The sequence below is a fragment of the Antedon bifida genome, chromosome 8 (genome assembly GCF_963402885.1).
Source record: "Antedon bifida chromosome 8, ecAntBifi1.1, whole genome shotgun sequence".
Taxonomy (NCBI): Eukaryota; Metazoa; Echinodermata; class Crinoidea; order Comatulida; family Antedonidae; genus Antedon; species Antedon bifida.
The window spans coordinates 14,358,952-14,375,289 of NC_136233.1; the positions used below are offsets into that span (position 1 = coordinate 14,358,952).

Genomic DNA, 16,338 nt, shown 5'->3' on the forward strand with positions numbered 1-16,338 from the left:
ACCATATTTGGGCATAACACTAACATATTTGGGCACATTGCACTTTTTTTGTCAAACTAGTTTGATAATGTAGACAGAGCTTAAGAGTTGAGTTTGAACCATGTATAATATTAAAACCCCATGCAATATTTGTTTGATATGTATACAGTCAACTCCCTCAATACCAGACTCTCTGAAAACCGGAAAAATTAAGATGTTGAGAGGGTTATTAAGTTCATCTTTGAAAACACAATTTGTTTAAGATTTGACAATTCTCATATAGGAAATATTTCCTCCAGACCACCAACAATTTTGAAATGAATTTTAACAATAATTTTAATAATGAAACTGTATTCAATACAGTATTTGTTATTTACAGTCAAATCTCCCAAAACCACACCTTTCTTGAAGTTCAAAAGATTTGAAATGTTTTCATACTATAAAAAACACATTCAGAATACCAGACTTTCCATAAAACTGAACATATTAGGCAAGCCAAAGGGTGTCCGGTATTGAGAGAATTGACTGATGTATCACATACAAATATTGTAGATAACTATAGATTAGATATTCATACCAGTGCATGTACATCAAATTATCATGTTCTTCTAAGCAATAAACTCCTAATATATGCATGACATTGTATGCAGCTAGCAGAGCATTGTTGTAATTATAGACTAGCTATTAACCAATCGGATTACTTTCGGAACGTGTTGCATTGGAATATTCTCCTTTTTTTTATCATCATGACTTTATCAAAACTTTATTGAAAATATTCGTAGCATAATTAATTATGCCTGGAATAAATAGAAAATTATTTTACAAACAAACTTGGAAATAGACTCATCAACCATTGTATGATTTTTATTTTCTGTTTGTGAACATTATTTTACTCTACCGGTGGATAGAAAAGTGCAGAAAGTGTGCAAATAATAATAATAATAGTTTATTCTTATATAGCAAGCTCTCAATGCGCTGCACATTATTACCCCGATCATTTTTTGGATCAAATAGAGAAGGTTCAATTGTTAAAAATTGTTATAATAATGAATGATGATGAGGACATTCAACTTTAATAACCTCCGCCAATGAGTGTAGGTTTTCACCCCTAAATCAAATCGTTATTGCCATCGTAATAAACAAAAAAAGCATGTTAAGATGGAGGACGTACAACAAAGGTAAGGGTAAAGGTAAGTTAAACACACAAACTGTCTGTGTTAATTTGGTTAGAAGCCACAGGTTTTATTGATTATATTTGAATACAAAAAATGTAAAAATTTAAAAGATATAATTTGTCATAATTCAGTCAAAATGTTAAGAAAATTAAATATACATTCCTGATGGACAGAAAATATAAGAATTTGGATATAATTAAAAATTGTTTTTGCTATTTTTAATTTATTATTACTTATTTGTATTATTTTTTCATAAACTCATAAACCTTTCAGAATTCTGGTAACAACTTTTATTGACAATACTGAGAAAAATGATAAGTTCGTTTAACTACTCCAAAATCAATAGTAATAAAATTCAAGTTTTTCTAATATTGTGGTCGTCGTGAATATTTATATCATAATGATTTTGTAGTCACGTTATATATCTAATTTATTCATATAGGTAGTTTGACTCTTTTATGCTATTATACACAATGTACATTTATGCTACATCACATAACTTGAGTACATTTACTTGCAATTATCATGGTCCATCATAATTATAAGTAATTATAATTCAAATTTGAGCCTCAACTTATAAATAATAATAATACAGCTATTTTAGTGAATAAATTTGCACAAGACCAGAATTTTTACAGTGGGCACCTTTTTCACTAAAGGAAGCATTTTTCATAATTAGGCTAGCTAAGCATATTTATCATACTTCTGTTGCTTGTCTTCAGTTTAAAATGGGCACTTGGGAAAGCGGAGTTTGTTGAAACCTTCAGAGCCCTCTGACTTCGGGTTTGACTCGGCCGCTTATCTGAACCATAGAGATATTGTATTGCAATCTCTGAACATAATCCAAAAATGGATCTTTCTGTCTCAAAGCCTAACAATAGTATTAGAGACTAATTTATTCCAAGTTTAAGACGAAGGAGCGTGCAACCCAAGCGTTATCACCTCCACCCCACCCCTTTTTTTGGTTACAGTATTTTCATTTTCACCCACTAGTATTATTTAAATTTTAAAATATTAATATTCAGATATCTATACCGAAACCAAAATAAAAAATAAATCATTGAAAAAATTTTTATATTAATTATCTACACACATTAGTAAACACAGTAAACAACTTTTAATTAAGTTTGTTCAAAATTTGGTTATAGTTATAATTAATATTCAAACATTTATTACCGAAACACAATTATATGCACATGACATAAAACAAAATCAATATTTTCTAATGCCATCATCTTTTGAATTATGTATGTATTTAGAGCATGCACAAAAAAAAATATTCATACAGATATTAAAATTTAAGCACGATTTTAAACAATATCAGTTTTAATACGCAGATGTTGCTTGATATAGTTAAGCGTCAGCATTTTCGTATGCATAACCGAGTTGGTCGTCTTACAGAACGGTTGTGATGGCTATTCAATTTCTGAAAAGTATGTGTTAGTAAAATCACCATGGCGTTATTGCAACCTGCTTTTCGTAATGTAAGTTTTTCTAATTTATATATTTGAAAAAGTATTTTTAACATTAAATATGTGTTAAAGATGTATTGTCCAAAAAAAAAATTCCTAAACAAATTGTGGTTGAATATGCCATTTTAATGTCACAATAGTTATCCACTTTGACCAAAAATGGATTGAAACAAAATGTATTTATCTGAAAAAAGATAAATTAAAGCAAAAAATAGTCAAATTGGCTGCCAGCCAATGGGTTTTTGGTTAAATTTAACCATTTATTTTGTTATTTTATAGGTGAAAACATTTTTTTCCATTTTTTTTCTATGGAAGTGATTACATTTATTAAAACTACAAAATAACCTATTCAAAGTCTGATTGAATTAATCTTCATTTTTCATGTTTTTGGGGGACAATACATCTTTAAAGGAAAGTGGGAGACTCCAAGTTTACCAGCAGAATTAAAAGCATAAATTTTGGTTAATTTTCCTGTCTATGTATTTTCATGGATAATTCATTCCAATAAAATGTTTAAAACTGATAAACTATGAACAACAGGTCCATCCCTCTAAGTTCAGACAGGACTTCTATAAAATTGAATTTATTGCGAGGACCTGATACCCATTGATCCCCTACCCACCAAAAATTGTATTTGTAATGCCACAATATTTGAGAAAAATTTTTGTATAACCTAGTAGTCAAAAGGCATATTCGACTGGGTTGTTTTGTGCAGATAATCAGCAGATTTAGCTCCTCAAATCCCTCGCTTTTTATGCGAAACATGTATAGCTCACTGTGAGGTTTTTTTGCGAGAGTTTGCGAAACTGTGTCATACCCAATTTGCGTCAATTTAGTAATTAATCGTTTGTATTTTATTTCAGTTTTACCTTTCATTTTATAGTACTTTAGCTATTTTTACAACAGAATCCAAGACTGCTTCGGTTCGGTGCACCCGCGTCTCGCGAAAAATAGAACGACAAAGGAGGGGTCGAAAAACCGAAAGTAAAAGGTCAACTAAATAAGCCAATAGGCTAACACGTGGTTTGTCCATTTAAATCACAGGGTACGCTAACGGAAAATAATGACGTGATGGAAATGTTTTGAAAAGCTACCCAAGGTTATAAAATAGCAGCAGGACTAGTCCATTTGTGCATAATACAATTTAATATATAGTTTATAGGGGTGTAAAATACGGTTAAAAAGTTGGCATTTAAACCCAATTTGCGTCACAGTGTAATTTTCCTATGTTTACTTATGTGTTTTTTAATATATACCTTTGTTTTTTAAATGATAATAAACATTTTTGTTACCAAAATGTGTCTATCATTAATGTGTTTTTTTCTGTGTGTTTATTTATTAATTTAAAAAATAAATGTGAATGTGCAGGGGTGGGGAGGGGGTTGGCAAAAATACAAAGACAATGTAATCAAACAAAGTTAGGCATTAATCCATGGTTTAGGCCTAGGCCTACATGCAATGCAGGTAAAATACATACAGAGTATTATTAAAATTCCCCTCCCCCCAATATTCAAACAATTCAATTCAAATCGCGGGGGGACACGCGCGCGGTCACGTGAATAATCCGGGGGACACAGCGCGAACTCGGGGACATGGCACAGTGCATTATATTACTTGTATATTGTGCATAAAAAAAACCTACTTCCTTGTTTGTAAACTACTATACTTCATGATTGGCTGACTGTATTTATCTCTGATTGGTTCGTATAATTTATTATCTATTAGGGGTGCCAGTGTAAAAAAATGGCGTTGATGGCAGTATTTAATTTATAAATATAATTTATTTTTGTTTTCATGGAGGAAATTTATTTTGTCCATGGTATTACACTAACATGGTATAGGCCTATGCCTATATAATATATATAGGGCCTATATATATAAGTATTACAGTATCATTAGCGATAAAAACTTATTCAGTACATCTTTATTATAAGCCTCAATTATTGTTGTTAATAATACAAATAATATTAGATAATTATTTTTTGGTCTATTATTAGCCTACCATTTTAATAATATAACATGCAGTTATATTTTTTGAATATCATTATTGAATTTGCCTTTTGATATTAATAGTGAATTATAATAAAAGTAGTTGCATAGACAGACTGGTAATAAAAAAGTATACACTAGAGTTTCGCTATCGCTATCTGTTCAGAGTTCCGTGTTTTTCGTTATCAAAACTTAGGTTAACGTATTATGTTAAATGACATTAATTTTAGAAATGGCTCCACCAAGATTACCAGAAAAGGTAAAGCTTAAGAGACGTCGATATACCGACCCAGCACTTATTTTGCGTGCTATCGATCGTATAAAAAAGGGCGAAATATCGACAAGTCGAGCAGCAATGATATACAATATTCCATGGACAACTCTTTCCGATAAGTTGCATAATCGACGACCAATAACAGGCAAATCGGGCCCAAAAACAATTTTGACAGATGCCGAAGAGGATGTGAGTATTTTAAGTCACGACCAAACCAAAAATCCATAAAAACAATGATAATCAGGGTCGGATTTAGAAGAGGCTTGGAATGGCCCCTTCCGCCCTTTTGTATACTATAAAAACATAGGGGCCCGTGCCTTAAAATACTGTATCCTGGATCCGCCCCAAATATTTGTTACTACTTTGGTTGTATTTCAGTTATTATCAGACTGGTTAATTAAGATGTCAAGAATCGGGTATCCGTTGACGAGATGGCAGCTTCAAGATGAAGTAAAGCGTATAATAGACAAAGATGGAAGAGAAAATGTCTTTGTAAATAATCGGCCAGGAAAAAAGTGAACACTCTCTTTACAGAGTTTGAGATGTATGTTCAAGAACAGGGGTTGGAAGACATCTTACAAGACCCAAGACGTCTCTTTAATACAGATGAATCCGGATTCCCATTATGCATCAAGAGCGGGAGAGTGATAGCAGAACGTGGTGTTAAAGACGTTTATCAGGTCGGCAGCAGCACCAAGTCTCAAATCACGGTGTTAGCTTGTAGTAACGCCGATGGAGTTTACGTCCCTCCCATGATGGTTTTCCCAGGGCAACGGTTCATCTATAACCCATTGTTGGGAGCACCAGAAGGAAGTTTTCTGGGACGTACTCATAATGGCTGGATGGACCAAGAGGTTTTTTTTGAATGGATGGCAAATCATTTTTTTAAAAGTGTATTCCTTTTCCGATTATTTTATTTGTTGACGGCCATTCCACACACATGAATTTAGAAACATGCAAGTTTTGCAGAGAGCATTCTATTTTACTTTATTGTTTTCCCAGTCATTGTAGTCACATTATTCAACCCCTTGATTTATCTCTTTTTTCTTCTTTAAAATCATCTTGGCGTCGTTCGGTACAAAAATTTCAATTTAGCAACCCAGGAGAAGCCGTCACGAAACAAACATTTTCCAGAGTTTTTGCCCCCGCATGGATGGAGTCCGCTACGAAAAAGATTGCGGCAAGTGGTTTCCGGAAGGCTGGACTATTCCCTTTTTCGGTAGAAGCGATAGACAAGAAGAAAGTTCAACCTTCAAAAGTGTTCATAAGGCAGCAGATGGATGAAGATGTTTCAGCTGTAGGCGCTGACAATGTCGACACCGTTGTTCTTGCTATGGTTTCTACTGAGCACGCCACTGATAAGAACGCCGTCGTGCCATCCACCCCAGCCGCAATACCAACAACGTCCGCTAAAGAACCAGAAAAGGATGATGCTGCTTTAAAATTGGCAACATTTGAATCTGTCCTTGAACAGCAAAAGCTATCGTTCTTCGAACGCCGCTACGACAACGGGTATGACTGTGAAGACAATGAATACCAACAATGGAAGATTTTTAAAAACGCAGCGATTAAGTCATACTTTAAATCTATCACAGGTGAATCAGTCCCTCAACCAAAATTCAACGAAGAACCAATCCCAACAACATCAGACGTGTCACAAGTATTTAGGGACCACATAAGGTACCCCACCAAAGAAATAAAGGCCAAAGTGGTACACAACGCGATGCCCAAGGCGCTTTCTGGCGCGCAATTTATTGCGTTCGCTGAGGCAAAGGCTAACAAAAGGGCAGAAGAAGATGCAGCGAAAGAAAAACGAAAGGAGGAACGGGAAGCAAAAAAGAAATCAAAGGACGCAGCTGCAAAATCAATTAGACAAAGCAAAATCAACAGCGACATTTGCAGTGGTTGCAAAAAGACATTTGACGACAACGATGACTGCCTTTGGATTGGAAGCGAATGTGGACGGTGGTTCCATTGCCTTGTTAGGTGTTGTGGGATTGACGACTGTGACGACATGACGGAGGACGAAGTACATGACCTGGAATGGCAATGTAACTTATGCTAAAAAAAAAGACCCATTTCAGTGTGGGATGTGCGAGTCGCCAAATGACGTTAGTGTCCATGGCGGGTCTGATTACCTAATTTTGAAACTTTGGTATTTTTTTTAAAGGTTTTGATGTTTTCTGTCGAGCGCTTTGTACTAAAGCGCCATATAAATAAAATAAAAATAATGAATAGCGGCACTTTAAAAGTTGGTTTCCGATTTTTATTGAGTATATAGGCTAAATATTAGTAATCTACTACCCCATCATGATACTGCTGATTCATACATCCGTACGATATTACTACCAGGAGGAGGTATGCACTTATGCAGTCCAATATCTAAAGTTGCCGAGCCAACATAAATAATAAAAATATACAGTACATAGGCCTATATATATATATTAACATTACCAAAGGTCATTCTAGAACATACATAGCACAAAAGGTTAGAAAAATTCGTAAAAGCACGTCATTATTTAACTAAACACATTTAATTTATTCAGCTATCATTATACATGCATTTTACCAAAAATATCAATGTATTGAGACATTTTTTGCAAGACCCTTTTATTACATAGATGACAAAATGTATACAAAAAAATAGAAACGTCATCAAATAATATAATGTGGATTTAATTATTTATTGTACATTTGGAGCTATATATCCAATACCAAATTGGCGAGTAAATCATGTTTTACTTTAAATTAAATTTATACGCTCTTCCACAAGGTCAATTGTTAGTTATACATACAGACTATATTAAAACAATGATTTTGAACACGTAGGGCATTTCTTTGAATTCTTTCCTATCGGCGTTTTGTGGTAATTTACAGCTTTTTTTATGTTTAACAAACGTACATAATCAATTGCGTCTGCATCATGCTAGACTACAACTTCCGGTAGTGACGTAATCAGCACATTTTTGGTAATAAAACTTTTTCACTAAGCTAGGGAATCTTCTGATATCAATATTCATTAGACCGTACTTTAGTTAGCCTATCAAAATAAACGTATAAACAATTTTGCGGTGATGTTAAAAAATACTTTGAGACTATTTGAGGTGTTTGTACAGTTACCCAGTTTTATTCTTAGTTCAGTCAGTCCCAACTAAGACTATGGTAAAAATTAAACCATCTGGTTACAGTTAAACACAATTATAAAGAATAAGAATTTAATAATATGATATATGACATTTCCATAGCAATTTATCACTGTGTTTTACTATAACCAATTTGGTTAGAGTAAAACACAATAATAAAGAATAGGAAACATTTAATAATATGATAAATGACATTTACATAACAATTTATCACTGTGTTTTACTATAACCAATTTGGTTAGAGTAAAACACAATGATAAAGAATAGGAAACATTTAATAATATGATAATGACATTTACATAGCAATTTATCACTGTGTTTTACTATAACCAATTTGGTTAGAGTAAAACACAATGATATAGAATAGGAATTTAATAATATGATAATGACATTTACATAGCAATTTATCACTGTGTTTTACTATAACCAATTTGGTTAGAGTAAAACACAATGATATATAATAGGAATTTAATAATTTGATAAATTACATTTACATAGCAATTTATCACTGTGTTTTACTATAACCAATTTGGTTAGAGTAAAACAATAATAGGAAACATTTAATAATAATGATAAATGACATTAACATAGCAATTTATCACTGTGTTTTACTATAACCAATTTGGTTAGAGTAAAACACAATGATATAGGAAACATTTAATAATATGATAAATGACATTTACATAACAATTTATCACTGTGTTTTACTATAACCAATTTGTTTATAGTAAAACACAATAATAAAGAATAGGAAACATTTAATAATAATGATAAATGACATTTACATACCAATTTAGCACTGTGTTTTACTATAACCAATTTGGTTAGAGTAAAACACAATGATAAATTGGTATGTAAATGTCATTTATCATTATTATTAAATGTTTCCTATTCTTTATTATTGTGTTTTACTATAACGAATTTGGTTAGAGTAAAACACAATGATATAGAATAGGAATTTAATAATATGATAAATGACATTTACATAGCAATTTATCACTGTGTTTTACTATAACTAATTTGGTTAGAGTAAAACACATTGATAAAGAATAGGAAACATTTAACTATGATAAATGATATTTACATAGCCATTTAGCACTGTGTTTTACTATAACCAATTTGGTTAGAGTAAAACACAATGATAAAGAATATGAATTTAATAATATGATAAATGACATTTACATAGAAATTTATCACTGAGTTTTACTATAACCAATTTGGTTAGAGTAAAACACAATGATAAAGAATAGGAAACATTTAATAATATGATAAATGACATTTACATAGCAATTTAGTACTGTGTTTTTTTTATATAACCAATTTGGTTAGAGTAAAACACAATGATAAAGAATAGGAAACATTTAATAATATAATGCCATTTACATAGCAATTTAGCACTGTGTTTTACTATAACCAATTTGGTTATAGTAAAACACAATGATAAAGAATAGGAAACATTTAATAATTTGATAAATGACATTTACATAGCAATTTAGCACTGTATTTTAATATAACTAATTTGGTTAAACACAATTATAAAGAATAGGAAACATTTAATAATAATGATATTTACATGCAATTTAGCACTGTGTTTTACTGTAACCAATTTGGTTACGGTTGAACAAATGATAAAGAATATGAATTTAATAATATAAACATGATAAATTACATTTACATAGTGATTTATCATTGTGTTTTACTATAACCAATTTGGTTAGAGTAAAACACATTGATAAAGAATAGGAAACCTTTAACTATGATAAATGATATTTACATAGCCATTTAGCACTGTGTTTTACTATAACCAATTTGGTTAGAGTAAAACACATTGATAAAGAATAGGAAACATTTAACTATGATAAATGATATTTGCACAGCCATTTAGCACTGTGTTGGATCATAGAGATACACTATAATATCTCTATGGTTAAATACAGTAAAACACAATTATAAAGAATAGGAAACATATAATAATATGATACATTTACATAAAAATTTAGTATTGTGTTTTACTATAACCAATTTGGTTACACAGTAAAACACAATGATAATTAAACATTTATTATATGATGTTATTTACATAGCAAAATATTATATTAAGTATATCTTTTTATTATCTAAACGTTATGATAAAGAATAGGATACATATATTGTAATATAATAAATACAAGTTACATAGTTTATCATTGTGTTTTACAAAACCAATTTGGTTACACAGTTAAACACAGTGATAAAGAATAGATAGTGTTTAGGTTATATAACCCTAACCCTAGTTTGAAGCGACATAATAAATTCATCACGAAAAAAATACATATCGTATTCAGAAACTTTTGAAATTTGGTAGATATGTTCAATAGGTTCTTACGTCTATAAAACAAACAAAAAATAAAAGTTTCACAAAAAATTCGTGATTTTAATAATTTGCATTTCTAAAAATGTACACTTATGAAATACCATACATTTCCAACACATTTTTATTTCATTGATGATTACCAGAAATCAAAATAAAACGAATATGATATTTTTTTTACATTATAGATGTAAAAACTTATATTGAACATATCTACCAAATTTGAAATGTTTTGTAAAACGATACATATTTTTAGCGATGAATTAAGTATGTGATGGCTTCAAACTAGGGTTAGGGTTAAATAACCTAACAGTTCTATTCTTTATCACTGTGTTTAACTTTTAACCAAATTGGTTATAGTAAAACACAATGATAAACTTATCTGTAAATTTTATTTTTCATATTACATAAAATATTTGACATTCTTTATAATATGTTTATAATAGGATATACTGTATTTACTGCATCACGAAAAAATACCTCTGGTATTCAAAACGTTTTAAAACTCGGTAAACATGTTCTATGGGTTGCTCTGTGGTGATGATATTCTAATCGTTTTATTGTATACTTTTGTGAGAATCATCAATGAAGTAAAACAAATATGTTGGAAATGTATGGTCTTTCATAAGTGCGAATTTTTAGAAATACGAATTATTGAAATCATCGATTTGTCTTGTAATTTATAATTTTTTTTGTTTTATAAACGTAAGAACCTATATTGAACATATCTACAAAATGTGAAACGTTTCTGAATATGATACGGTTTTTTCGCGATGAATTTATAATGTCACTTCAAACTAGCGTTAGGGTAAAGTAACCTAACAAGTATCTATATTCATTATCACTACCAAATTGGTTCTAATAAAAACAATGATAAACTATGTAAATTGTATGTTTCATATTACGTTTTTGCAAAAAAAATCATTAGGAATGTCAAATTTCTTTTTCATGACCATCATGATCATATTATATCTACAAATTTCGTAAACTTTTGAATACGAGTATTTTACGCGATGTTTCTTCGTGAATTATCCTCATTTTAATATTTTTGTAATTTAATTCACATGCACAAAGTTTTGTATTCAAACATTTGTTATTCTTGGTAGAAATGAGAAAATAAATAGTAGGCCTATTCCTGTTTTTATCAATAATAAAATATAAAAAAAGTGTTAAATAATATCGCCACACATTTTTTGTTTTGTATTTCGAAAGCATTTATTCTAAAGAATAATTGATGCAAACATCAACTGCGTATTTTATTTCATTAATTAATTATATTAATTATAATTTGGCGATTACTCATCACATTATTCATTTATTATTGCGCACACTGTTTACGCGCCTCAACAATAAACGGTGAATATGCGATTCGTCACTAATTATGGAACACCGTTTACGCTAGTTTTTGGCGATGATGAAATTGCATCGATAATGAAAATTGCGTCGATGAAAATTGCATCGATGCAATGAAAATTGCGTCGATGCAATGAAAATTGCGTCGATGCAATGAAAATTGCGTCGATACAATGAAAACTGCATCAATGAAAATTGCGTCGATGTAATTAAAATTGCGTCGATGAAAATTGCATCGATGTAATTAAAATTGCGTCGATGAAAATTGCATCGATGAAAACTACATCGATGAAAATTGCGTCGATGAAAACTGCATCGATGAAAATTGCATCGATGTGATGAATTGAATTGATTATGAAAATTCCATTAATGGTTTTAATTCAATCAATGATGAATATTACTACTTGGCCTACTAGTAAAGTAAATGATGATGTTAATAATGATGTTAATAATGTTATTATGTTGCTAAAAATTGACGGTTTTTGAATATTTTGAAATGATAAACATGTTTACCGCTATCATCGCCTAAACTGACGTTCCATACTAATTGCATGTGATCTGATTGGTGTATTATCAATAAATTCATTGCGATGAATTTTTCAGTAGATGTAATGAGACAGTTCAGTAGATGTAATGAGACAGTTAATTTAATTGTTCTGCTCTTTTTGTACAAATCTATACTACTGTATGTTATGGATGTTGTAGTACTGTTAAAATCATAACATCTCTTGAAGTGTGTTTTACGAGTATGTCCGCAAATTTATGCGTTTACGGTTTTAAAATGTGAATTTTAAATAGCAAACATGATCTTGTTAGGTGCACTACGCACGCAGTATCCCAAAATATCTTCACTAATTAGGAGAAAATCATATTGTATCATATCATATCCATTCTTTATTAGTGTGCTATAGAAAATAAATTACTATTTAAATGTCTTTTATCATAATTAATTTTATCCTATTTGTTATCATTGTGTGTAACTGTAACCATGCTGTAACCAAATTGGTTATAGTAAAACACAGTGATAAATTGCTATGTAAATGTCATTATCATATTATTAAATGTTTCCTATTCTTTATCATTGTGTTTTACTCTAACCAAATTGGTTATAGTAAAACACAGTGATAAATTGCTATGTAAATGTAATTTATCAAATTATTAAATTTCTATTCTTTATCATTGTGTTTTACTCTAACCAAATTGGTTATATAAAAAAACACAGTACTAAATTGCTACGTAAATGTAATTTATCATATTATTAAATTCCTATTCTATATCATTGTGTTTTACTCTAACCAAATTGGTTATGGTAAAACACAGTGCTAAATTGTTATGTAAATGTAATTTATCATATTATTAAATGTTTCCTATTCTTTATCATTGTGTTTTACTCTAACCAAATTGGTTATAGTAAAACACAGTGATAAATTGCTATGTAAATGTAATTTATTATATTATTAAACTCCTATTCTATATCATTGTGTTTTACTCTAACCAAATTGGTTATAGTAAAACACAGTGATAAATTGCTATGTAAATGTCATTTATCAAATTATTAAATTCCTATTCTATATCATTGTGTTTTACTATAACCAAATTGGTTATAGTAAAACACAGTGATAAATTGCAATGTTAATGTCATTATCATATTATTAAATGTTTCCTATTAATTATCATTGTGTTTTACTCTAACCAAATTGGTTATAGTAAAACACAGTGCTAAATTGCTATGTAAATGTCATATATCATATTATTAAATTCCTATTCTTTATCATTGTGTTTAACCGTAACCAAATTGGTTATAGTAAAACACAGTGCTAAATTGATATGTAAATGTAATTTATCATATTATTAAATGTTTCCTATTCTTTATCATTGTGTTTTACTCTAACCAAATTGGTTATAGTAAAACACAGTGATAAATTGCTATGTAAATGTAATTTATCAAATTATTAAATGTTTCCTATTCTTTATCATTGTGTTTTACTCTAACCAAATTGGTTATAGTAAAACACAGTGATAAATTGCTATGTAAATGTAATTTATTATATTATTAAACTCCTATTCTATATCATTGTGTTTTACTCTAACCAAATTGGTTATAGTAAAACACAGTGATAAATTGCTATGTAAATGTCATTTATCAAATTATTAAATTCCTATTGTATATCATTGTGTTTTACTATAACCAAATTGGTTATAGTAAAACACAGTGATAAATTGCAATGTTAATGTCATTATCATATTATTAAATGTTTCCTATTAATTATCATTGTGTTTTACTCTAACCAAATTGTTATAGTAAAACACAGTGCTAAATTGCTATGTAAATGTCATATATCATATTATTAAATTCTTTATCATTGTGTTTAACCGTAACCAAATTGGTTATAGTAAAACACAGTGCTAAATTGCTATGTAAATGTAATTTATCATATTATTAAATGTTTCCTATTCTTTATCATTGTGTTTTACTCTAACCAAATTGGTTATAATTTATATAGTAAAACACTGTGCTAAATTGCTATTGTATTATGGACGAGTTCCAAGAAGAAGTATTCAAAGCTACAACCAATCAGAACAGTGTTAATCAATATAATCTATGGCTACAACCAATCAGAAACGTCCAAATCGCAATAACCCCTAGGCTAATAGCAATTATTGGTCCAAGTAGCCTTTTAAACCAGACGTTGCGAGGTTTAAAAAGTAAAACATGATTTACTCGCCAGTTTGGTATAGTTTATATACCTGACATTTGTATAAAATATGTGAGCTATTTATACATGCTTAAATGTCCTAAATTGACCCCTAAACAAGTCAACCGAATCCATTTCCGGGTATCTGGATTGTTGACGCTAATTGGGTGACGCAAATTGGAGCTCGCCTGATTTGTTACGTAGGTTGACTACCTATTTAATTTTAATTAAAAACAATTAATTAACAATCGATTGTTCATTTTCATGTGAATGTAAATAATTTTGAATATTTAAAATATACGTTGGAAAAAAAAAATGCTTAATAGATACATAATTTCACAGTTTTTTAACGAATATCTACTTGACCTGACGCAAATTGGGTCACCTACCCTAGCTAGACAATCTTTACTCCTACCATGCCATGGACCATGACTATTTTTAATTAGGCTAAATAACCCAACCTACTAAGGGGTCTACTAAGTTCTAAGCTAATCTGGTACTATACTTAGTTAGCCTCTAACCATACCTAGCCCAGGTAGCATAGGCCTATATAGGCTATTTTTTTATATTTGCATATATAATTTATTATTCATTTTACATTTCAGACACATTTTCTTTACATTGGCGTTGTAGGCCTATTATTACAATTCTTAATCAAAACTGGTAAGTCATAATATAATAATTGACAAATTAACTAGGAATTACTAAATAAAGTAGTATACATTTATTCCTTTGGATAAATTTAACATTTGCCATGCCAAGTAGATCTTGATTGGAGGAAATCAAGAATTTACACTTACACTTACACTTAAAGACACCTTCCCTACGTTTTTTAGATCTATTTTAAGATCACAAACTATATTTAATGTAAAAATAATACTATATGGTCCTATTGCGATAACTTTTTTCGTCTTTAAATGGTTAAAAATGTGAAAAATAAGTTGATTCTAATAATTATAGCGGCTCGCTATAAATCCCAAAATGCATTGCGCTCAGATTGATATTTTTCTTCTGTAATTCACCCACTTTTCGATCGATCGTGAGGCCAAAAAAAATGGAAGACTCCTAACTTTTCAGCGAAAATACAGAGTTTTCCCCAATTTGTATCAACGGAGTCTGGCAAAAATAGAAAGACAATTAATGCAGCAACTATACAACGTCAGGCTAGGTATATAGCTAGCGTACGATGTTCGTACGTTACCGATGTTTACCAGCTAGGCCTACAAAACTAAGCCTAGCCTAAACCGTCCACGAGAGGTCAGTCGCCGCGAGCTACTTAGGTAGTGCATTGTTTCTCACTTTGTATCATAATTTACCATAAAACGTACATTTAAGACAAGGAATGACCTGGTTTAATGTTTTTAAAGTAATATATATGTTACTGTATTATTTTTACAAAACGTCACAAATTGTACGGAAGGTGTCTTTAATGATGGAAATAGTTTAGGCTAGTGCCTATTAGATTCCATTTATAGCCGAAAATAGTTGTCAAGTCTAGACTTAAAGATGTTCACTGAAGAGGCTTGTATTACATATTCAGGCAGAGAATTCCAGTGATGTATGACTCTGATGGTAAAAAAGTTGACCCTGCACATAAGATTTCCTCTAAGTTTTGGACGATATAGTTTTAAGCTGTGTCCCCTGGTTCTGATGTTGTGAGACAATTTAAATAAATCTTTTGGGTCAATATCCTCAAAGCCTTTCAAAATTTTGAAAGCTTCAATCAAATGTCCTCGTAGTCTTCTTGTCTCTAATGGTTGAAGATCAAGATATTCTAGCCTTTTTTCATATGGTAGATCACTTATTGACTTGAACATCTTTGTAGCTCTTCTCTGCACCTTCTCCAAGATTTCTTTGTCTTTGTTATAGTAAGGAGACCAGGACTGTATACAGTATTCCATATGTGG

General features: G+C 30.3%; 1 protein-coding gene across 1 annotated transcript; it reads right to left on the minus strand.

Annotated features, from left to right (window-relative positions):
- Window positions 1-15,900: 15,900 nt before the first annotated feature.
- On the minus strand, window positions 15,901-16,332 carry LOC144850988 (uncharacterized). Its single transcript, XM_078708511.1, has one exon. The coding sequence runs from the start codon at window positions 16,330-16,332 to the stop codon at window positions 15,901-15,903; it is 432 nt and encodes a 143-aa protein (XP_078564637.1).
- Between the last annotated feature and the right edge of the window lie 6 nt (window positions 16,333-16,338).